The 22,920-nt window shown below is 44.8% G+C and overlaps 2 protein-coding genes across 11 annotated transcripts in view; one reads left to right on the top strand and one right to left on the bottom strand.

Moving 5' to 3' along the window:
- LOC142568070 (G patch domain-containing protein 2-like) overlaps window positions 1-5,994 on the bottom strand; it is a 125,802-nt gene extending 119,808 nt beyond the window's left edge. For 5 of the 9 annotated variants that reach the window (XM_075678163.1, XM_075678161.1, XM_075678159.1 and 2 more), the window contains exon 1: window positions 5,716-5,994. The gene's annotated coding sequence lies outside the window, so the exon portion shown is untranslated. The other 4 variants (XM_075678164.1, XM_075678162.1, XM_075678160.1 and 1 more) reach the window with 2 other exon arrangements.
- Window positions 5,995-9,317: 3,323 nt separating this feature from the next.
- The window catches only part of LOC142568058 (SH3KBP1-binding protein 1-like), a 177,421-nt gene continuing 163,818 nt past the window's right edge, over window positions 9,318-22,920 (top strand). For both annotated transcript variants that reach the window (XM_075678142.1, XM_075678143.1), the window contains exons 1-3: window positions 9,318-9,682; window positions 12,148-12,201; window positions 18,017-18,062. In XM_075678142.1, coding sequence (XP_075534257.1) covers window positions 9,630-9,682; window positions 12,148-12,201; window positions 18,017-18,062 — 153 coding nt within the window. In that variant the 5' untranslated portion in view covers window positions 9,318-9,629. The remainder of the gene's footprint in view (window positions 9,683-12,147; window positions 12,202-18,016; window positions 18,063-22,920) is intronic.

Below are 22,920 nucleotides of genomic sequence, written 5' to 3' on the forward strand. Positions count from 1 at the left end.
CACCGACTTCTATTGCGCACTCCTTAATGGTTCCCATGAGATAGTCGTTCATTGCTTCAACACTAAGGTCCTCTTCCTGAGTTAAAGCCGAATACCTGTTCTGTAGCTTGATCCGGAATTCCTCTAGTTTCCCTCTTACCGCTAATTCATTGATCGGCTTCTTGTGTACCAGTTTCTTCCGTTCCCTCCTCAAGTCTAGGCTAATTCGAGTTCTTACCATCCTATGGTCACTGCAGCGTACCTTGCCGAGTACGTCTACATCTTGTATGATGCCAGGGTTCGCGCAGAGTATGAAGTCGATTTCATTTCTAGTCTCACCATTCGGGCTCCTCCACGTCCACTTTCGACTAACCCGCTTGCGGAAAAAGGTGTTCATTATCCGCATATTATTCTGTTCTGCAAACTCTACTAATAATTCTCCTCTGCTATTCCTAGAGCCTATGCCATATTCCCCCACTGCCTTGTCTCCAGCCTGCTTCTTGCCTACCTTGGCATTGAAGTCGCCCATCAGTATAGTGTATTTTGTTTTGACTTTACCCATTGCCGATTCCACGTCTTCATAGAAGCTTTCGACTTCCTGGTCATCATGACTGGATGTAGGGGCGCAGACCTGTACAACCTTCAATTTGTACCTCTTATTAAGTTTCACAACAAGACCTGCCACCCTCTCGTTAATGCTATAGAATTCCTGTATGTTACCAGCTATTTCCTTATTAATCAGGGATCCGACTCCTAGTTCTCGTCTGTCGGTTAAGCCCCGGTAGCACAGGATGTGCCCGCTTTTTAGCACTGTATATGCTTCTTTTGGCCTCCTAACTTCACTGAGCCCTATTATATCCCATTTACTGCCCTCTAATTCCTTTAATAGCACTGCTAGACTCGCCTCACTAGATAACTTTCTAGCGTTAAACGTTACCAGGTTCATATGCCAATGGCGGCCTGTCCGGAGCCAGGGTTTCTTAGCACCTTCTACTGATTCAGATAGCACTTGATAAAGAAAATTATTTTGGCAACTTGTTGCCTAACTTCATTTTAACTTCACCAGAGAAATTCTGGCGCACAATCTCTCCGGTATCCAGAGTTTCTCATGCATTTGAAGTCAACGGCACTCTAACCCTTGATGAAAAAGAAATATCTGCTTTTAACAAATACTTCAAATCTGTTTTCACTAATGAGAATGCCATACTGCCCGCTTTCGAAACATGTTTACCTCTGATGCCTGATCTTGTCATCAGCGAGCAAGGTATTATTAGAATGCTTTTGAATCTTGATACCAAGAAATCCCCCGAACCCAATAACATACCAAATCTATTCCTAACTAGGTATGCAAAATAGGTAGCCAAGTACTTGTTTATATTATTTTCAAAATCTCTAAACGAAGGACAGGTTCCGAATGACTGCAGGACGGCCAGAATTCAACCAGTTCATAAAAACGGTAAGAAACAGAGCATCAATAATTATAGGCCAATCTCACTAACATCGAAAACTTGCAAAATTATGGAGCACATAATACATACCCACATTTCTGATTTTCTTGAAAAACATGGTTTTATTACAAATTTTCAGCACGGATTCCGGAAAGGATATTCTACTTGCACTCAATTAGTTCAAACTGTACCTGACTTTTCTAACTCTATGAATAACGGAAACCAAACAGATGCCATTTTTATGGATTTCGCAAATGCATTTGAAAAAGTTTTTCACAAGAAGCTGATTTCTAAAATTAATAGCACAATAAAAAAATGACAAGATTACTAATTGGATTTCAACATACTTGAGTAACCGTCAACAATATGTCACTTTTCATGACCATTCATCTCAGTCTCTTTCTGTTGACTCTGGCATCCCTCAGGGTTCAGTGCTTGGGCCCCTTCTATTCATCATTTATATAAACGACATTGTAAAAGACATTCCAGTTCATATTAAATTGTATGCGGATGATTGCGTGCTCTACTCAGAAATTAAAACTATATCAGATCAAACACTGTATGAGGCCTTCCAAAAGATTACTGAATGGTGTGATGCCTGGCAGATGCGGATAAATATTAAAAAACTGTTTAGATGAGAATAACTTGCAAGAAAAATCCCCTCGTATTCATACATTATTTTGCTGACAATATCCTCTCCGAAGTTGCACAGTACAAATATCTAGGATTATGAATTAGTAACGACCTTGACTGGACTAAACACACTGATCAGGTGATAAGCAATGCTAACCGTAAATTTTTTTATAGGCGAGCACTAAAGCTCTCCGTACCCAGAGTCCGGCTCCTAGCTTACAAATCGATTGCCGTTCCAATATTAGATTATGCGGCGATAATTTGGGATCCATTTACTAAAACAGACATTAATAAAATTTAAAAAGTACGAAAGAAAGCAGTTCGTTTTGTTTACAATAACTATGGACGCACATCACTAACTGATCTGTTAAATAGGGCTGGTTTGACATCTGTATCTGAAAGAAATCGCATTTCCAGACTTAAGTTCTTATACCAATTAATCACAGGTCATATTAAGATTAATATTGATGGACTAATATCCTTCTCTTCAGGTTACACAACAAGACGTCAGATAATCTCACAATAGCAACTTTTCTTCAGCGTAATAACTGCTTTAAATATTCATTTTTTCCAAGAACAGTAACGGCATGGAATCTGCTTACTAACGATCAAGTACTACAGCAATCTCTGACATCATTCACCGGAAGCCTCAGTATCCATTATCATCTATTTTCTGTTGTATTTATTTCCTGCTACCCATATAGTTACTAATTTCTTATTGTTACCAACTTTATGCCCCTTATTAATGTTTTCAACTCAATATTTTATGCGTTCATGAATAATTAAGATATGCCATAAACCTTACTGTACTGCTATGTCTACTCCTATGTTGCACTGCCATCATTGAACTTTTTCATCTCTAATGCTGATCCATTTGGTTTGTTTACTAATCATTTGCAGCGTTTTTTTTTTCCTGGCTTTCTTGTAAATATTTGACCCGTGCTTGTATCTGTACATCCACCCTGCAAAAATCCCTTCCTGGGATTGCAGTATCAACAGATAAATAAATAAATAAATAAACTACCATATGTGACGAGACGTTCGACATGGTGCATTTGGGCAGCAATGTGCAATGTGGAAAGAATAATTTTTCTTCGCTTGTAATGCATGCCATCAATAAGACTGTTCATATGCTTCAAGCCTATGATTAATATTTTAAAATGAAAAAATGCAGCAGTATTAAGAAAACAATATACAGAGAATTATTCTTTCTAATTATGGTGACTCATCAGAACCATCTTTATTTTTCTTGCAGTGGAATGTTGAGCAGTGGAAGTTGTGTAAATCTGACCCATTCATAGACAGGCAGTTTATTATAATTCACACCTGAAGGATACATTTTCTTCTCTAAGTCCCTCATATTACGTACGTGCAAATAAGGTAAGTCGTGAGCACATGATTAAGTTGTGGTGAAGCTGGCTATCAGGAGACAAGTGTTTGCATCAGCTCCAATAACACCTTTAAGGGCGTCAAAACTGAAAATGATGGCAACCACAAGAGACACCGCAATCAGGATAATGACTGTCCACATGGTTCATGCGGTAAAGCATTGAGTATAACGAATAACCCCGATAGGGCAGACAGGGATGACAGAATGCCAACAGTTTATTTTCACTGAAACATTGCCCATATATGGGCTGTAGTCAAGAGAGCTTGTGCAGATACATAGGTTAGAAAGTCTAAAAAAACAAAACAAAATAATGACTACGAAAGAGAAGCCTGAAAGAAGGCATGAACATGATGACAATAAAGGCAACATTTCAGTGACAACAAATAGTTTGTTGTTTGCACTCTGTTGTCCTCATCTAGTTTCTCCTACCGTGGTTGTACTCAGTGCATTATAAGATAAAGAAGAACCAATTAGCCCAATTTCTCGGAACACCCCACATGGCTTCTTGACAGACTAAAAAGGTTGTGCCGAGAAACAAGACTGACAGAGCTTTCATAATGAAATAGGTCAAGCAGCATTTGTGCAGCAGTGAGGAACTACCTACTAGCTTGCGGCAACACGTAAAGAGTGCTCAAACAGGCATGCAACTGAATGTGTGCTTTTGCACGTATGGTGTAGTGTACTTTTGACCTGTGGACACATGGGCCAGACAGGAAGATGTGTTAACAAGCGTCTCAGTAAATATCAGTACAATCTATGTATGAATGGTTACACACTTGCAATACACAGCTAAAGCTGAGCAAGTCAGCTGTAATTTGAAGGAGTGCTGTGCCAACACTGCAGTTCAACTGCATTATGGATAACAGGGCATTTTATACGAAAACGAGTGATAGGCTTTGTCTTCGTTGGTTGCCTTCCTTGTATATGAAGAGGCACTGTTATGAATGTAACCAACCTGATGATCTATTTATCAATTTTTTGTAGTGCAGGTATAGAGTGCATAAGACGAGGCATACTGTATAAAGATTCTTTTTGAAGCAGTAATGTTTCAGCACTTGGTCCTCACATAGCTATCTAACTGATTTGACTCGGTTTCTTGCACTGTTATGATTATCAACCACTAAGGAATGTGACAAGGTTTTGAAAGACTTGTTTCCCCACATTGGAATTGGGCTTGCCACAATGTTCACTGTTCCAAAGCCAGTTATGCAGTGCAGAGCAGACATACAGAGTTACAATGTGAAGTGGATAATAGCAGACGATGCAAGCGCAGCTTGACTATTTTAGCCTTGTGCAGTTCCCTTGTTTAATAATGTTGTACACGACCCTCTGTGCATGATTCTCTGAGCAGCACGCAAAGGCCACCCGTAAACTGCGGCTGGCGCAAGTTCGTATCACTGCACGTACGCTGAACAGTCACGTGAGAAGACAAACACGAAGAACGGGTAATCTGCCTGCCCTTCCAGTGACGCTAAGTGCAAACAACTGCGCCTGCACCGCTGGCAGCGAGAAAACGGCGCACTTGTTACTGCGAACGAAGCTGTCGTGCAGAGATCACGCGGATCTGGGTTAACGGTATGCGCTTCGTTCTTTTCTACGGCTTTCCGACTTTCATCACTGAACGAGGTCAGTGACGCTGTGCCTACGATTTAGACCAGCGATAAAGAGGTCCGCGATCATCACCTTGGGGAGCCACTCTTTTCGGGTGCGCAAAAAAACGCGCAATTGTGGTGCAGCCCGTATTGCCACAAGCATGGGAATAGCAGCAAAATACGCATGTCAGTCCAAGCAGAGAACTGCGTCCGCGGTGGCAGAAAGCGGCAATCCACCAGCGGGAAATGCCGCGTAGTTTCGGTAGTCCAGCAGTGAATATTTGTACTAGCTGACGATGCGGTATCGCGGAAACGCTGCTTACGCAAAACTCGCCACTCGCGACGGTGCCAATCCCGAGGTGTTGTAAAAGGCACTGCCGCAGAAACAACAGAACAGCGCCGTTTTTCCTTTCATTTTAGCAAGTTTAGACGCCACATGAGGAGTAGCACCGAAGCATCCGACACACCTTTGAGCGCTGAAAACACGCAGTGGTCACATCGATTCTCGACCAGCGGGATGACCGCCGTTCCAGTCATCGCGAAACACAGAAAGAGAGCTCGACGTAATCACAAAGTGATCGCGACGAACGGGGGCCACGGGGCCACCAGCACGCGATTTAAAGAGCGAGTTCCCTCGGCACACAGCACGGGATGATCATCTGACGCCGTTTACCTCTCTGCTTTAGCACTGCCACCCGGTTGCCTTGAAGCGACGTGACATGGCGAGCAGCGCGCAGTTGCTGGCTCTCCCGCGGACTCCCGAACACCTGCCGACGACGCGGGTTTCAAGCCTGGCTCATGCCTGGCCCGGCAGACCACATCAACGCACAACAAACACCGTAGGAAGAAAAACTACAGAATAAAGAACCAGCTAAAAACACACGAGTCAGATCGCAGCAACTCCGAGAACCACTAGCGAGCAACTTGTCATCCTCTGAAAAACCTCGCGCTCCGCGAGAGTCAGCGCGAATTTTTGTACACGCACGGAAGGGTAGCAAAGATGCCCGTGTGCTCATAGAGAAAGAAATTTCAACAAGAGCGGACACTCCCATAGAGCCCAGCGGCCGAATTGACTGTAGCACCCCAAGCGGATGTTGTTGACTTCTTCCGGTTTCGGTTTTGGGCGCGCGCGTTTTGAACACCAGTTGGTACACGCCGCGCCGGCTCCGCTGCTCAGCGAAGAATTCATTCTTTTTTTTCGCTTCTGCTGAACCTCGCGTGGCCTTGGCGTGGAGTCGTTTCATTAACAAGTAGAAATGATTGCGATTGACCTTTACAAGACTGCGCCGAATCTGTCAGGTGCAATACCATAAAGAAAACGAAAGATGTCTTCTGAAATGATGAAATGTTTATTTTGCTCTATATAAATGCTCGTTCTGGGCTTCTTCTGCACTCATCCAAAGTTGTGGCACCAGGGGCGCGATCGGAGATATTTTGTTCGATACGCGTTCTGTTCAGTTGCTGCAACGTCACAAAGTTGCAGTATGTAAAATTTGTGACAGCGGGGCGGAGAGAGCAGCCAATCAGGAAGCGGTGACCTCCCCGGAAGTTTACCTCCGTCGTTTGTCGTCTGCTTGCAAACAGTATACTACAAAGCCAAATATTTCTCGTCTTCCAATTGAATGAAATCTTTATCTAAAAAAATGTAGTTTTTCTTCTCAAGCCCAAACACGTTTTCAAATAGTAGTACGTGTGACTACTGCAATTTATAACTATTAGGTTCTTTGCGTCGTCCCTAGGTGGTGTCGCGCAGAGCGAGAAGGAAAAAAAAAAAAGACTGGAAGAGTGGCGCACTTTTCAAGAGGCAGCGACAACGTCCCAGTGGCTCACTGGCACCGATGATGTCGATTTCTCTGTACAACCAACGAATTATTTGTTTCGAGAAACAAAAACGACGCCGGAATTCGCTTTCTGCCATTTCTTCAAACGCGTTTCGCACCGCCACCCGCTCTCCTCCTTCCTCTAGAAACGCCAGCGCAACAACCGAAGTTTCCAACGGAAGCGCCATTTTCTAGAATTAAACTATGAATTGAATTCAAACGTGCCATACCGCAGCCGGAAAGGCCGCCTGTTGGATCCAATCCAATCCACCACACGCGCCATGCGAAGCCGTATGATCGCTCCAAACTTCTCAACTCCTGTCGCGTTCGGACGAAATGCTCGGTGGGCGGATGATTGACAGGAGCGTGTCGTCATTTTGACGTCACCAAAAAGGGGCGGCGCCCCGCGGCTGGCAACGTCGGCGCGGAGTAGGCCAATCGCGCGCGCCGGTAACCGAACGAACGCGCCGAACAACCATCTCCGATCGCACCCCAGGTAAGCAGCAGTCGTTGCCGTACGATGCTCCACCGGTTGCCATCAGCTGAAAGAAAGTAAATTACAAGCATGTATCATTTCGGTATATTGACCTAACAGGAGTATTGCGTGTAGAGGCGAAACGTGCGTAAGTGGTGAATGAGCGGCATTATAGATAAATTCACTTTTACGTACATTTCGCAGCAAAGACAATGCCATAAAATCTGAACATCCGATTTTCAAGCACCCCTCCTTTCTCGGGCATTATTTCCTGCACTTTAAGTGCATAAATACACGGGTGACTGCGCGTTTCCAAAACTTGGCCTCAGTCGACACGATGGTACGCCAAGTACACAAAGGTGGCTACAACACAGGCTCAGCCAGACCATGTTACACGCTCGCAGAATGCCTTCTAATCGCACGCAAGTCAGACTCGTAGGTGCAAAGCCTGTTTTCAGTCACTCAGAACACATAAATGGCATGTTCTTGAGCTCCTCCGTGTTATCTTTTACGCGTCCTGCCGGCGCATGCAACACTCCCGTGTTATCACTCTCGGCAATCGCTCGTCGCGTTTTCGAGAAGCGTGAGTACTGAAATAAGGTATATGTTGTTGCAGGGCTATAAAATGCGTCACAAACTTGTCCCACTAAAATTCAGTTCACGCAAAACTAACTCACTACGGCCGGCTTGCTTTTTTGCTAACAGCTTCACAACCCCAGGCGCGGCCGGAAAGCCTCAAGATATCCCAAAAAGTTACCAAATAAATTACAATACTTTTTCGGGTCAGAGAATGCGTCACGAACTTCTACCAGTAAGATTCAGTACACGCGAAACCAATTGCGACACACAGCCGAGCTGCTTTTCGCTAACTGCGCCAATAAGCCGGGCGCGGCAACCGTGCTTCTAAACTACCCCAAATATAACGACGCTAGTTACAATAATGTTGGGGACCACAGAATGCGCGAAAACTTGTCTGTCTTAGGCGCTACGACGTAGTACACGCATGTATATGTACACGCGCAAGTGCGTCACACGGCCGAGCCGGTTTTCGCTTACTGCGTCAATAAGCCGGGCGCGGCAAGCGTGCCCAAAAACTACCGAAATAAGTTACAGTAACGTTGGGGCTCATAGAAAGCGTCACAAACATCTCCCAGGACGAGGCATTAACTCAAATTAACTGCATCAGGACGGCGAAGCTGTTTTTCGCTAACTGCGCCACTCGAACTAAGCCTAAATGTGCTTAAAATACGCCGCACACTGTCAAACACAATTTCTCACCTTGCCGTAGTCCAGTAGTGCAGTGGTGCCGTGTTGAAATGCAGACGATACGCAAGAGAAGCATAGAAAAGGCCAGGAGCCCCCCAAAAATGGGCTATATCCAAAACAGACGGGTCGCCGAGCACGCGAGCTTCGCACGTACGACCGGCCTCGCTCACTCCTGCGGCTTGTCTGGCGCATGACGTATGCACGCGTCTGGCGTGCCGCTAGCTTGTTGCTAGGCAACGCAACAAAAAGTTGCAAAGTATAAGTTCATTTACACGCAAAACTTTTTCACTTTTAGTGGGAAGGAATAAAAAAAATAAGACGTTGTCTAGAAGTTTATTTCACATTTTTTTTTTTCTGATGCTCGCGTCAACTATCGGATGTTGTTGAAACTAGGCGTGACGTGTTTCCTGTTGCCAGTTTTTGAAGAGTGTCCCCTCTTGTTGAATTTCTTTCTCTATGGTGTGCTCTTTTCGCAGCCTCCTCTAGTGTCTGATCTTGACACTACAATAAAATGTCAACGTAGCTTAAAAAAACACCTTTAATTAATTAAAAATATATAAATGTAAATTGTAACACCTTTTTACCCTAGATTTAATACTTCGCGCACTTTTTTTTTCTGTTTGCGTGCTTCCAGCGCGCATACGGGATCATTGACGCCGCCAACTGCGCGTTCCGCTACCCTCGCGTTCTTTCGTCTCCGTTCGGGGACTCGTTTCCTCTTCCACTCCTTTCCCCGCTTTCTGTATCATCTGTTTCGCTTGTCAGCCAGCTTTAAACGCGCTTTATCGTTCCCCGCGTTGTGCTTGCTACGCGGTGATCACGTTGTTTCGGTCGCAAGTACTGTGGATAAACCCTCTCACTACCACGCGACGACGCGCCATCGTTAATGGCCTGCCGTAGTATGTGCTGGGCCGACTGCGCAGTGCTAGGCGCCGCGAGCCCTTCTCCGTGATATGTGCAGGCGGACAGCGGTTCGGATCCGTTGACCCCTCGCGCGAATAGGCGCCCCTTCCTGTCTGCCACGCCATGAGCCACCAATTGTCCGGCGACATCATTAACCTGAATGTCGGGGGAATCAGGTGAGCATGGAGATGCCGCATGTCCCTAGGCTTCCTTCGATGCCTCCGACGTCTTGCAGCGTTTGACAGTACGGTAGGGGGACTCGTTGCGCTGAAGTCGGGTCTTGGAATTTTCGCAACCGACTTTGTTGCTCTTAGTTGCGTGAAAATTATTGCGTGATGTTAGAATGCTCCGACGATCGAGTTGCCTTCTCGGGTTAATTCAAACGACCATTTTAAGCGCGTTCAAACGTTTCGCTGCAAACATTCCCTGCATTTCGCTTGCATTGATTCTGGCGCCCTTCCTTGTCACCTGCTCTCTTACATACGCCACTGGTAAAGTTGGAGCCGAAAGTTCATTAAATCCTTTTTTTTTTTTTCAGTGCGCACCTTTTGTTTTTTCAGCAAACGTAAACGATATTGTACCAGTTAAGTAACCGAGCGACTCGCACATCTAGAATCCATTAAAAATACAATATTTAATTATCTTCATCGCAATTTCTCAATGTTGCTAAGAACTGCTTCTGTAAGATCACCGTGCAAATTATTAAGACACATAGCACCAGGGTGGCATCAACGCACACAAGAAATACAAGCTTTCAAGTGCAGTTGGAGCAACTCATTTACTTCAGTTTTTCTTGTACGACAAAGCAGGACAGCTGACAAGAAAAGACAGCGTAGGCGCAACAACTAACTGAAGTTTACTTTGGCCATGCAGGCATTTTATACCTCGTGCCGTTTTGGCGTACATGTAAAGAACATTACTTGTGTACCTGCTCACTTGCATACAATATCATGAGTGGATGGGCTTCAAGTGAGGAAAATTTTCAACAGAAGCAAGAATTTTGCAGCGTGAGAACTACTGGAGGCACATTTCATCCAAACGAATTAGGGCGCCAGTTGTATCGGCCGTCGCATCGTGCACAAGCAAGGAGGCAGTTGGCTACACACATGTGCATCAAGCACACAAAAGAAATTTGCTAAATAAAATGAGTTTATTTATTTTATTTTATTTCCAAGCTTTGTGCTGGCTTTAGAACAGAGCTGTAAGCAGGAGTGGGCAGTGAGACAATATATCTCCGAATAAGGAATACAGCACACTGTGAATACAGCACACTATAAAAATGCTCCAAACACACACTGGGAATTGTGAAATTCAGTAAACAAATAAAATTGCAATTTATATGACATACATTGAAGGACATAACGTAACAAACTTCATAACAAAAAGAACAGATACAGTGGTGGAAAAAGATTGCGAATCTTTCAGCTGTGATAAGAATGGAGGTGCACTTGCTGTATCCACCGCATCCCTTGGGAGGCCATTCTGCTCACATGCAGTAAGTGGGAAAAAAGAACCCTTGTAGGGCAATCGGAGGAGTGGACACTTTAAAAGTTGAACAACTGGTAATGGGAATAAATAGAGAGCAATGTGGAGCCTGAAAGTGTGTTATGACAGGGAGCAGCAGCACTGAGGTTGCACCAAAGGCAGAAAAAGGTTCTGTACAAAAAACGTTGAAACAAGAAGGAAATGTTTATCTTGTTAATTATTTTGTTAATCTACAGTGATGTTCATATTCCACTTGAAATCTTGGAAAGAAAGGCTTTGTGCTTGCCGCTGCTCTGTTCTTGCTCAAATTTCACGGAGAGATCGCATTTTAGGGTCTGCGTCATTCAGTGTGACACCTCATATATTTACTTGCCTAAGGAAAAAAACGCAATGTTATCCTTGTTTATGAGGATGCCGCCAAGGCAGTGCTAGCATAAGCTTGCTACCCGTTGGCAGAACCTCTGGAACGTGCGGCAATCCTCCCTGAAAGAATTTTCAACTGTCCAGCAAGATTTGTCAAGTTTAAAGAATGTGGACTTCAAGTGAGAACTCTGCATGACCGTCGATATGATAACATGAACTATTTCATGTCTAGCACACTCGAAAAGCACCTGTGTATGTAGTTGAAAAATCTGCCGAATGTGAAACATTGTGAAAAACAATAGAAGTAGTAAACCCTCTACAAGACGACATACTGACACCGAAAGCCTGCTCCGACTCATTTTACTAAAACAGCTTACACATAAGTATTATTCAAAAGTCACAGGACAGGTTCATTCAGAAGTGTTTCGAGGAGAGTGTCTGACACATTTTCGATATGATTATGCTATCACTGCTGCTGCTCTTCATGGGCTTCCTTGTCATGCACAATTGTGCACACGGTGTGTGAAAGGGTTCTGAAATGTGTGCAACCTGGTAACTTGTGATGTTGCTTTCTTGTAAAACTGCATGTGTAATGGCAAACAATTGCTCAGGACAGTATTGCTCCACCAATCAAATCATTTCACGTCATCTCTCTTCTGTTGACTAAAATTTCCTCTGACAATGGCTGCCACACTGGAGTTTGCCTGGATCATAATTAGGAACAACTTCACTAATGAACAAAACTCTGCTCCTGCTGTTCGGTTATTCCTCAATGTTTTTCTTTCATCTCTAGGTTTGCCACATCCAGGCAGACGCTGACATGGGTGCCCGACTCCTTTTTCACAAGGTGAGTTCATCTCTCTACACGCTGCTTGATCACATACATAAATGCCGAAGAATGTGGACAGGGAAACAGCTACAATTGGGTAGCTCAGTGCATGTGTAATGCAAAGGTTGTGGGTTTGGCCCCCAATGGCAGTAAGTTATCTTTCTGCCCACTTTCATTTCCCTTAATCTTATAATTTCTACGATTTCATTAAAACTACAAATTAATTTCCCTATTCTTTCCTTGGTGTTCGTTGTCTCTTGTCTTCATATGGTTCTCACAAACAAAAATCGAGCCCCTCAGTTCCTCTTTTTCTCGTTCAGAACGTGTGAAGCACGAGGGTCAGACGCATCCATGTTCTGCTAACCCTCGTTCCCATGGTGGCTGAATGATTGCAGCACCACAGCGCCCTCAGGTGATTTCAATGGGAGGCTATGTGCATAATGGGCAATGCTAGGAAGGCTTTGCTCACTGTTGCCATCCATGACCAAATAGAAGTCCTGTCACATACAAAAGAACAACCTTAGAAACATTAGGTGAAATATTTTTAGTTTTATGCAAAAAATCTGAAATATTTAGTGTTTCAAGGAAGACATCAGAGATCGGAATCTTTTTTGCCTCCAAACTAGTGATGTAATGTTTCTGCATTCAGCGAACCCAGCATACTACTTCGTGTACTGGAAGCACAAATAAAAAAATTGGAGGCTTATCAAGGTTAAGCCCAGTGGATGCGAAGCATCCACTGGGCTTAACCTTAGCGTATCCTTAGCGTTTGGAGGCATCTTGACCGCATACACGCCCGGCGCAAAGACGCTGGCGCGGTTGCGGGCACAGAGACTGACGCGACGGCGGGTGCGCGCCGCTTCATTCCTGGCGTGACGTCACATATCACGTGATGCAGCGATGGTGGCGCCGCCGCCGCGTCGCGTGCGACGACGCGAACCGAAGCGTGGAGGCCTCCGCCGGGCGACGTCCGACGGCGCGATATGAGGCCCCATCTGCAGCCGGTGTGACGGCATCACGTGACGTCACATCATGTGATCTCACTTCAGGGTCAATGGTGGCCACCGCCGGGAGGCGACCGACGGCGCGATATGAGGCCCCATCTGCAGCCGGTGTGACGTCATCACGTGACGTCATGTCACATGACCCCCCTTCAGGGTCAATGGTGGCCACCGCCTGGCGTCGCGCGAAGGCCCAAAACCTACGTTAATATGCTTCGCATAATATATGATTTGGCATAACCTTATGTCAACAAGTTGTAGTTGTAATATGTGAAGTCGTTATTTTGTAGGAAGCATGACAACATTGAAAACAACTGCGCTGCGAAATGTGCAGGGAGAGACTTCTGTGACCACACTACTTGCAGAGCTCCAACACTGCTGCTAGCTGCATATGAGGCCAAGTATAGACAGCCGTCTACAGGCAGGGGTGCTTGGCTCTCTGTTGTGTGATGATTGTGTGGCCGGCATATTTTGGCAGACCAGTCATTGCTACTAAGTGTTAAATGAGGTTGCTAACTTTGCAAGACAGTCGTTAAATGTAGCTAGTTTTTAGTCATGTTAATGACAACTTTGCCTTTTAACAGTGTTAGCATCTTTTATGGTGATGCTAGTTGCCATTCCATTGCCATGGTAACATTCCTCTGGGTATGTTGGCTGAGTGCAGTGCCGTGGTTTGTCCCTAAGGGGATATTGTGCCTCCATTGGTCGCTAATACTGAAGAGCTCATTAGTATCTGTATTATTATTATTATGCAGTGTAAGCACAGGTCCTTGAAAACCCTTGAAATTGAAAAGTATGTTTTCAAGACCCTTGAAAGCCCTGGAATTCTTTTTGCTCCTTGAAAACCCTTGAATTTCTTCACCCCGCACAGCACGACTTCGTCGCGCTTTCTCCCATCTTCCTTCCACCCCTTCTCTATTGACACAGCTGGACTTGTGTTTCAAAAGAGTGGAAGGGAGACGAGAGAAAGGCATGTGAGGCTGGTGATGTGGCAAAATACTGCCGCATTGGTTGCGCAGCACTAAAGCAGGTATGGCAGCTCGCTTTTTCTTTTTCACATGGCCACGCCTCATCCTGGAAGTTAATCTATGGCAGGTGCAAAGTCATCCCACTCCAGGCAACACATTCAGCCGCTGCAGCGGAGTGGACGGGAAAGCTTCTCTGGCTTCGTTATATACTGTCGACTTAAAGACATCATTGACATGGCATGAAAGCATATCTTTGGTCGGGGACTCGCAAATTAAAGAAAACGCCTTTTTCATTATGAAATTCGATTATTTTTCCAGTTGCACGATGATGAAAAAACTTTTGCGGCCCCTTCCGTGCAAAAAAAATATGTTGGGGACTGTACTCATTTGCATAAAAAGTTCAATTTCAATATGACGAAGTGCCAATTTTACCCACTTTGTTATCTCGTAAGTTTAACTGTAGTGTTTTGAAAATGTTAGGGTAAAAAATTGCTATATGGGAGGGGGGGGAGGGGCAATACTACTGTGCACCCTTTAAATAGCTTTGACAGGGCCGTGAAAGTCCTTGAATATGCTTGAATTTACATCTCTGAGGCCTGTATAAATCCTGATTATGTGATTAGTATTTAGTGGCTTATTAGTGTTATGTTAGTAGACATCAAAGCTGCATTTTGTGTTTCTAGGCAGAGAACAATTTTCAGATCTCGAGTGCCTTGTTGAGAATTGGGGGTTGTGCTCCTTCTTCACATTTGAACTATTAGCTCTCTACTGCAAAATGTAATTTAAAACTATAGTGTAAAATATAATAAGAAAGATGCCTAAGGGGGGAACAATTAAAACATAAGGATGATATTTTAAGGAAGTCATTGTCATCGTCACTTTGCAACTTCATTAAAAATGGAGTTGTTCAGGCTTTGACCTTGCAACTGCTATGTGGCAAAAAATAGAAATGTTAACTCTGTTACAAAGGTGCTGGTGTAAGGACTCGGTGGTTGTGAGGTTCTGCTGCTTCGTGCGAGGCCTTCTGTTTAATTTCCACCTACTGTGGCCACATTCTAGTTGGTAGAGGAAAAAAAGAAAGCGTCGAACAAGTGTCGATGCTAAGAAAGACAAGGTTAACATACGTGGTGGTTGAATTGATCAATTCATAAGTGTTGATAACTCAGCCACAATATGATTCACACATTTGGATGAGACATGCCTCGCGTGCTTCGGCCACTTTCTTGGCCCAGCTTGTGCATGCTTTTGCGAGACGAGCTTCACGTGCGTCAGCGCTCTCACGTGCCTGTCAAGCGCATGCAGCTTCAGCACACTTGCGTTTCCTCTTTTCACCCTCGAGTGCTGTCTTGCGATAGCGGCTGCGTGCTGCCATTACAAACCCCTTGCACACTGTGAGCTACCATCTCGCACTAGGGTAGCATCCGGGCCAGCGCGCCGCTTTTGCGTCTGCGAGCGCTCAAGGATGACTGCGTGCTAGTGCATGCCCAAACTTGGGCGAATGCACTGTCACAGCCCAGCTCTGCTCCATCTCGAACTCGTGCACTTCGTGTCCTCTGAGGGTGGAGGGGGGGGAGTTAAAGGGCCCCTCACCAGGCCCCATAGCAAATTTTGGTTATATGCTGGACGTTGTTACATGTCCTTTGGGAACATTCTGCCACAAAAAATTTTCAAATCGGCTCATTAATAGCCGAGACAAAAATATTTCAGCGTTGCATACCCATGATTTCAGGAGGCGAGCTCCACTGCATAGCGAGACGCTCTCTCCACTCGGCCCGTCTAGCCTCCGCAAGCGAAATTCCTTCCCTGCGTTCTCCCATGCTGGACCTCAAGGATCGCGTGACACATACGTCGCAGGCCCCGCCTTCATTTTCTTTTTCTCCTAGGTTATTTTTTTGTTTTTCGGAGCTGCGCACGAGCTGTTGTGATTGTTGTCTTTTGCACAGTGCATAATTTTGCGCGCTGTGCACAAGGACACATGACTAGCAGTATAATTCAGTGCTACACGAATACTGAGGCAGAACAAGTTGACAGCAGCACATCATCATGCGCAGGAACAAGGTAGGAAATGGCATAGTTTCTTTTCCTGCGCATGTGACTGCACTACCGTGCGAACAAGCAGACGAAGCAGAAGTACATCTCTCTTGCTTCAGTGCGAAGTAAAACGAAAAACACGCAGACATTCTATTTGTGTGTTTTATTTTTCTCTAAACTGCAATTCATCAATTCAAACAACAGACCACACAAATAACAGATGGTGCCTTGAATAATTCTCGAAGTCACGTGTCACCGTGAGCGGCGTCACACTGCGGACCCAAGTACGTAGGCGCAGGGACACGAGTACGTCACCGTCCGGCTTGGAGCGCAGCAGCCGCGAGTAGAAGGGAAAACGATGTTCGGATTGAAATTTCAGACCTTTCCGCGATGTGTAGCGATGTAATTCTTTGCAAACACAATCGTTGGCACGCATTGTATACTCTGCACTCGTCAGCTCAACATCTCCAGACCTGGTGAGGGGCCCTTTACTGTAGATGGCACTTGGCAACGACATGGCAGAGGGCGACGGCGACAAAGGCCCTCGCATCATACCCTGTTTACGGCTAATTGCATTCGAATTTTTTTAAATATTATGATTATACCCTCAGTTACTGACTATTGCTGCGTGTTCTCAGCACAAAAGCATATCATATCGTTATCATGTTCATACAACAATCACACTTAACCAACCATCTTTTCTTCTGTGTTAACGATACTCAGATCCCAGGCACGCTAAACTTGTGTGAAGCGAGCTAAGAAGACCATGAAAGATGCTTGTTTTGTTGCATCTAGACACACATTGAAGAATCCCAGGGGGTTTCATTGAATCCAGAAACTTTTTTCTGCTTTGACTTGTATGGCACATGCACCTCTCAAGAATTTTAGCAGTTGCACAGTCCCAGCTGTGAGTGTAGCGGACTTTTTTCTCATCAAAATGTCTTGCTTAACATTATTAGTGCTAGCACATTTATGAGTAGAGAAGCAAAATTTTATCATTGATTTTGATGTACTTATAGAAACACTGAAGTAGATAACGCGAAAATAGGTCCCATTGCCTGAGGACTGAATTTTAAAACAGCCTCTGTGAAATGGTTATGTGAGCCAACAAGTAAGGAACAGCAATAAACCAGTTCGTGGAAATGCAAAAAGTAAAAAAATAAGTTACCTTGGAAATTAAGTAATGACAATACAAGTGTCATGTAACTTGGTCATAGTTTTGTGGTGGAAAGGAAATAAAGAACTATCAGGTGCACAAAATACAATAAAAAATGGAACGAAAATTGCTAACATCATACATAGACTAGTCATTAGATAATGAGTGGCTACAATAAAAGTTGTTTGGCTATGTTTCATGCCTTTTTATCTCGCTCTAAGTTCATGCAGTGTTCACAAATTCATCATGGCAAGGGTGTGTGTTCGGTATTCAAGTAAATAACAGTTTGCTTTGTGTAGTTCATACAGACAGTTGGCTAAATAAGATTGTTATTCAGCACAAACCTGATGGTACTGTTTTTGACTAAAATAGTCTATTATGTTATCAGTGGTAGATTGTCACTCACAGACCTGACAAAGAAAATGTCTAGGTTATATTTGAAGAGTTCTACAATAATTAAAATGTTATACATATGTAGTAGTGATTTGGTGTTAGCATGGGCTGATGGTGGTGGTCCCTATGGCTTTCTTTTTTCTAGCTATCTGAATGGTCAAGATAGTGTAATCCAGTTCACTTGCAGTTAAAATGAAATTGAGTAAAGCTTGACTTGCTGTGTGGTGCTTTGATTGTAACTTTAGGCATTTTATCACAGTTCTCGAATTCATACTTTTTTTTAGCATGCTGAGTGGACGGATATCAAGCCACCGGGATGAGACTGGAGCTGTGAGTGACAGACTTGAAACGACAGTTGACCATTGCAGTGTGGCCTGCCACCACATGGCTGAGGGGGCCGAAAGCAGAACCAGTGCGCAACAAGCAGTTGTGAAAGAAGATGAACATGTCACTTCTTCTGCTGTGCCAGTTGTTTTGCTTACTTATGCTTGTTTTGATTGGTTCAACAAGAACTGGGATCAACTAGCCCGCTCTGGTTTACTTCGTTTATTGAGTACTTAAACAAATTTGTGCATTCCCATTGTGGGCATTGTTGCAAGGGGAAACACAGAAACAAGTGCGTCAAATACAGGGTCCTGAATATTTGGCTGCATGTGTTCAAAAAAAAAAAGATGTTACACTCACCGCTGCACTGTTCTTGCTCAAATTATGCAGAATGGTCGCATTTTGTTGTCTGCTTCGTTTAGTATAACACTTGGCATGATCAGTTGCCTGTTCTTTAACACAAAAATGAGAAACTGTTTTCACCTATGGGAAAACTGGTGTCTGCAAAGCCGGCCCTGGCACAGACGTGTGTCGCCGCCTGCTGGCAGCAGCAGGAAGGAGCTGCTGTCACGTAAGTGGCCGATTTCCAGACGCCGTTTCGTCTGCAAAGCAGCTCCTTCCTGTTGCTGCCGTCAGGCGGCGACACAAGTCTGTGCCAGGGCCGGCTTTTCAGGTAACTAATCATGCCAAGTGTTGTACTAAACGAAGCAGACAAAAAAATGCGATCGTTCTGCAAAATTTGAGCAAGAATAGTGCAGCGGTGCGTGCAAAATCTTTTTTTGAGCACACGCGCAACCAAATATTCAGGACCCTGTAGATAGATAATACAAAATACATTGTAGGCGCGCATGCTTGGCATATATAATGCAGCAGTAATACCATGTGGCAATAAAACAGTCAGCTCAGCAATTATCATTGCTCTAAATATGTGCTCAAAGTGGAGAAAAAAAAAGATGAAAGAGGCGCACCAACCATTTCCTTCAGTAAGTGGTTATAATAATGTAAATTATAAGATTGGAACTCAATCATGTACCCTGGTGCTTATTATGGCGAATAACAACTTTTGAGCGAACAACACCTGCCATTTGGTCAATGCCACTCAATTCTGTTGTTCTACAAAGGCCCATGTTGCCATGAAGCACTCTGTAATAGATCAGCAGGGCGACGTAACAAAGTGGCCTGTGATCCCATATTCAGTCATTCGAGTGACGCAGGCGGCGCTATGCGGCCTTCCTTTGAAGCAGTCATAGAAATCTGCGACGCACTTCGGCGGTTTGGTCTGGGGATGTGCATGGACGCGCTGATGAAGAAAAAAGGGAACAGTAATCACATATGCAGCGTGCCGCAGCACTCAAACCATGCCGTAGCGAATGTTCGCTGCTACAGTATCTTTAAGATGTACTTCAAGACAGGCGTAACAACCTGAGGCACTGCAACCAGTTATGAAGCTGGTACTACATTTGCATAACACTGAATCGTGTACAGAGGGGATACCACTTGTCTACAGCGATCGAGCCGAGCTCTGCGCTAGGAATAAACAAATTTTAAGGTAGGTACCAAGTTACGAAGAACCAACTCGAAACGCAAGTGAAAAATGGAAACCCGTTCACGCACAAGTACTTTGTCCTTAGTCAAACAGCTACACTAAAGTTCGGTTCATTTGCTCCACCGTACACTGCTCGAGGCTATAGATGAGCGAGATCACCCCTGCAGGTTATGTGTTTCGTAAATTGTTGTGTTATACAGCCATTTTTATTTTAGTTTACATTTCGAAATGCACTAAAGTTTGTATCTTACTGCACAGGATTGATTTGTTGAAAACAGGAGCGCTTGAAAAAGAACTAACGTCCGTTACCGTTATGCGCTTGCGTTTACTAAGTGTTTGCGAAAACACAAACATATGGCTTCGTGCCCGTGAGCATTTTCAAGGCTAGTAACGACATACTGACCTTTACAGAGCCTGTACCTTCACGTACTGCGTCGTTAACACAGTGCCGCGGGCCCTTGATTGCACTCGTCTGCAGGCACAGCGATTCGTCGCTTACCTCGGTTTCTCTAATGAAATAGTAAGCTGTTGGGCTAGTTGGTTTGACATAATTTTTGTGAGAGGGAGTGCAGAAGCGTAACGGAAAAAGGAGACGTGGACAGGAAAGACGCTTACTTGCAACTAAGTATATTTTTACAGAGAAAACGATTTCACTCAACCTAAAAATCCGGAAGAAACACAGCGTTGACCTTTTCTTCACAGCTCCTCTAAAGCGCCTTTGTAAAACGGCCACAACAAGAACAACACCTGTGGAAAGAAAAACACGAAGCCGCTCACCTCCTGTGCTTTACCAAAGTGGTATATAAGACACCAGTCGACTATGGGATAATTTACATTGAGCAGGCGGGCGCTGTTTAAATGACGGGCTAAGAGAAGATTCTTCATTTTAAAAGCCCTGAACAACTCCGCGCACCTTCCTGCACACTGCAGGGATTGTGGCTGTAAGCCCATCTTCAATAAAACGGAGATTAAAAACAGATCCAAAGGCAGACTCAAAAGGGAAATCCTCGAGGCAGGCCAGATTCACACTCATGCTAACCTTTGCATTGGTGCTCCGTCTAGTTTCTACGCCACCTCCTCTGTCACTTTCCCCCGAATGTTTTTTTGGAATGAATTTTGTCAGGCCACTTGCCGTTATTAACATGATAGCAACACGTGCCGTTGTTGCTATCACCTACACTATAGCTGTCATTATTCATATAGTGATGCATGCCCCGTTGTTAGGTGAATTATATATATATATAAAATGTAAAAATTTCTTTTACAATTCTCGATGGCAGCGCATGCGCAATGACATTCCTGGTGGTTTGTCTCTGAACATATACTTAGTTGCAAGTGAGCGTCTTTCCTGTCCACATCTCCCTTTTCCGCGACGCTTCTGTGCTCCCTTGAAAAAATTGTCTCTAATGGGCTTGACACTGCAGCATATGATGTGACTGGCATTGAACGTAGCTTTGCCTTCATTTATACACCTTTGCATACACCTTTGCACCTCTTTAACGAGAGAGAAAATATAGTTTGCAGTGAAACTAGAATGCCTAAAATGCTTTGCTGCTCGAGATGCACACGCTTGCGAGATCGCCTTATCACCGTCTCGGCAGCCATTTTGACCTACCGTCACGCCACCTATAGTCGCTGGAATGACCAAATGCCGTCACGCATGGTGTCTACCAACCGGGAAAAGCAGGAATTCTCAGGGATTTTGAATAGTCTCGAAAAACTCAAGGAAAACTCTGGGAATTTGTGCTTCTATCAGGGAAAATAATCAAATTTTATTGAAAGGGAACGAAAGTCGCGTTAATGGTAGCTCGAGTAACAGAGAGAAATCATAACGAATCGTCTTTGACGCCGTGTGGTTGGCTGGAGTTGCCAGTGTACAGTCAACGACTTACTTTCCAGACGCCCGATAATTTGCACTGCTTCACGGCACCACCACGTACCTCATAGAGTCAATGTTTAAGAACGTCTGAAATTTCAGGCGCAAGAACCCTTCGCAGACCGATTTTCCGGGCTTATTGCCATGACAGCAGGTCCGAAACGGCCATCAAAGCCACCACCGCTGCCATTTTGATTACCTCGCCGCCTCAAATTGGCACTCTCCCAGGCAGTCCCGCTGGCAGCCGCAGCCAACACGGCGGCAACGCCAGGCCTAGCTGCTTTGACGTTCACTAGTAAGCCTCTTGCCGTTCGGTGCCGTGTTTGCCGCTGTCAGCAATGGCACCGACTCCGCCTTTGTGGTCCCTGCGATTAACTTTGAAGCTCGGGTTGGTTTCCAAAAGTCAGCTTCGCCTCAATTCAGTAATGCTATGCGATGAAGCTTAACAAACGTGGGAAGGAGCAATTGTCACGGGACACAATATGTATTCCTTAATTATACGCGCATGCACAGTATGAGCACCGATATGCCTAATAAGCGTGCTGGCTGGCCTTCAGAGCTTTTTCAGATGTGCCTGTGGCAATTTGAGCCCTTAAAGGGCCCCTGAAACGGTTCGAGCAAATTTTGTAGACGCGTAGGGTACAGCTTAAGTAGAACATTCACACCACAATTTTGGTGAAGCGTTACGTATTAATGAAGTTACAAGCAATTAGAAGTTACCCTCCTCCCTAGCCATGCTTTTCCTCCTCAACTCGTTCGCATAGTGAGCAGGGCTAAGCTCCACCTTCACTGGTACTGCGTCACGATGCGACGTCACATCGTCCACTTCCGTTTGTTTTGGAGCCTGCCCCCGCCCGTGCGAGACCTCTCCGCTAGCCGCTTGGCCGTCGACCGAGAGCTATCAAAGCAGCGTGCATTGCGAGCATTCTGTCGTAGCGCCGAACGTGTCTGGTATTCCGGTAACCACAGGCAAGCTGGTCATTTCGGCAAATGACTGGAGGCATAAACTCAAGGTGATGAAGGAACTTTAGCGTAGACGTACATGAGCGGCCTGATCGGTCTGCACGGTCCAGACACTTGTTGGCGCAGCGCTTAACCAGCCAAACAAAGCGCTAATTTGCTCTAACCAAGTGTAAAACATTTTAAACATCTATAAAAACAACGTGTTGATGATTACACTCCTGCGAAAAATACACACCAGCAGCAAAAAAGAATACACTTCGTTACTGCTACTGCTTGAGCTCTGTGCCACCAGGTGGCTACACCGTGCAGACCATTCACATTTGCCCTTCTGCTCATCTCATGGCTCATCCCGTTACGGCACAGTCAAGCGGCCAGACCCTGTCCCCTTGTGCTTGCGTTTGCCCTAATACCGGACTCGCGAAACGCTATTGCGTTAGTGATATTCCGGTATAAAGCGACGGCCACAAACGCGCAAATCC

Source organism: Dermacentor variabilis, unplaced genomic scaffold (assembly GCF_050947875.1).
Source record: "Dermacentor variabilis isolate Ectoservices unplaced genomic scaffold, ASM5094787v1 scaffold_16, whole genome shotgun sequence".
Lineage (NCBI taxonomy): Eukaryota > Metazoa > Arthropoda > Arachnida > Ixodida > Ixodidae > Dermacentor > Dermacentor variabilis.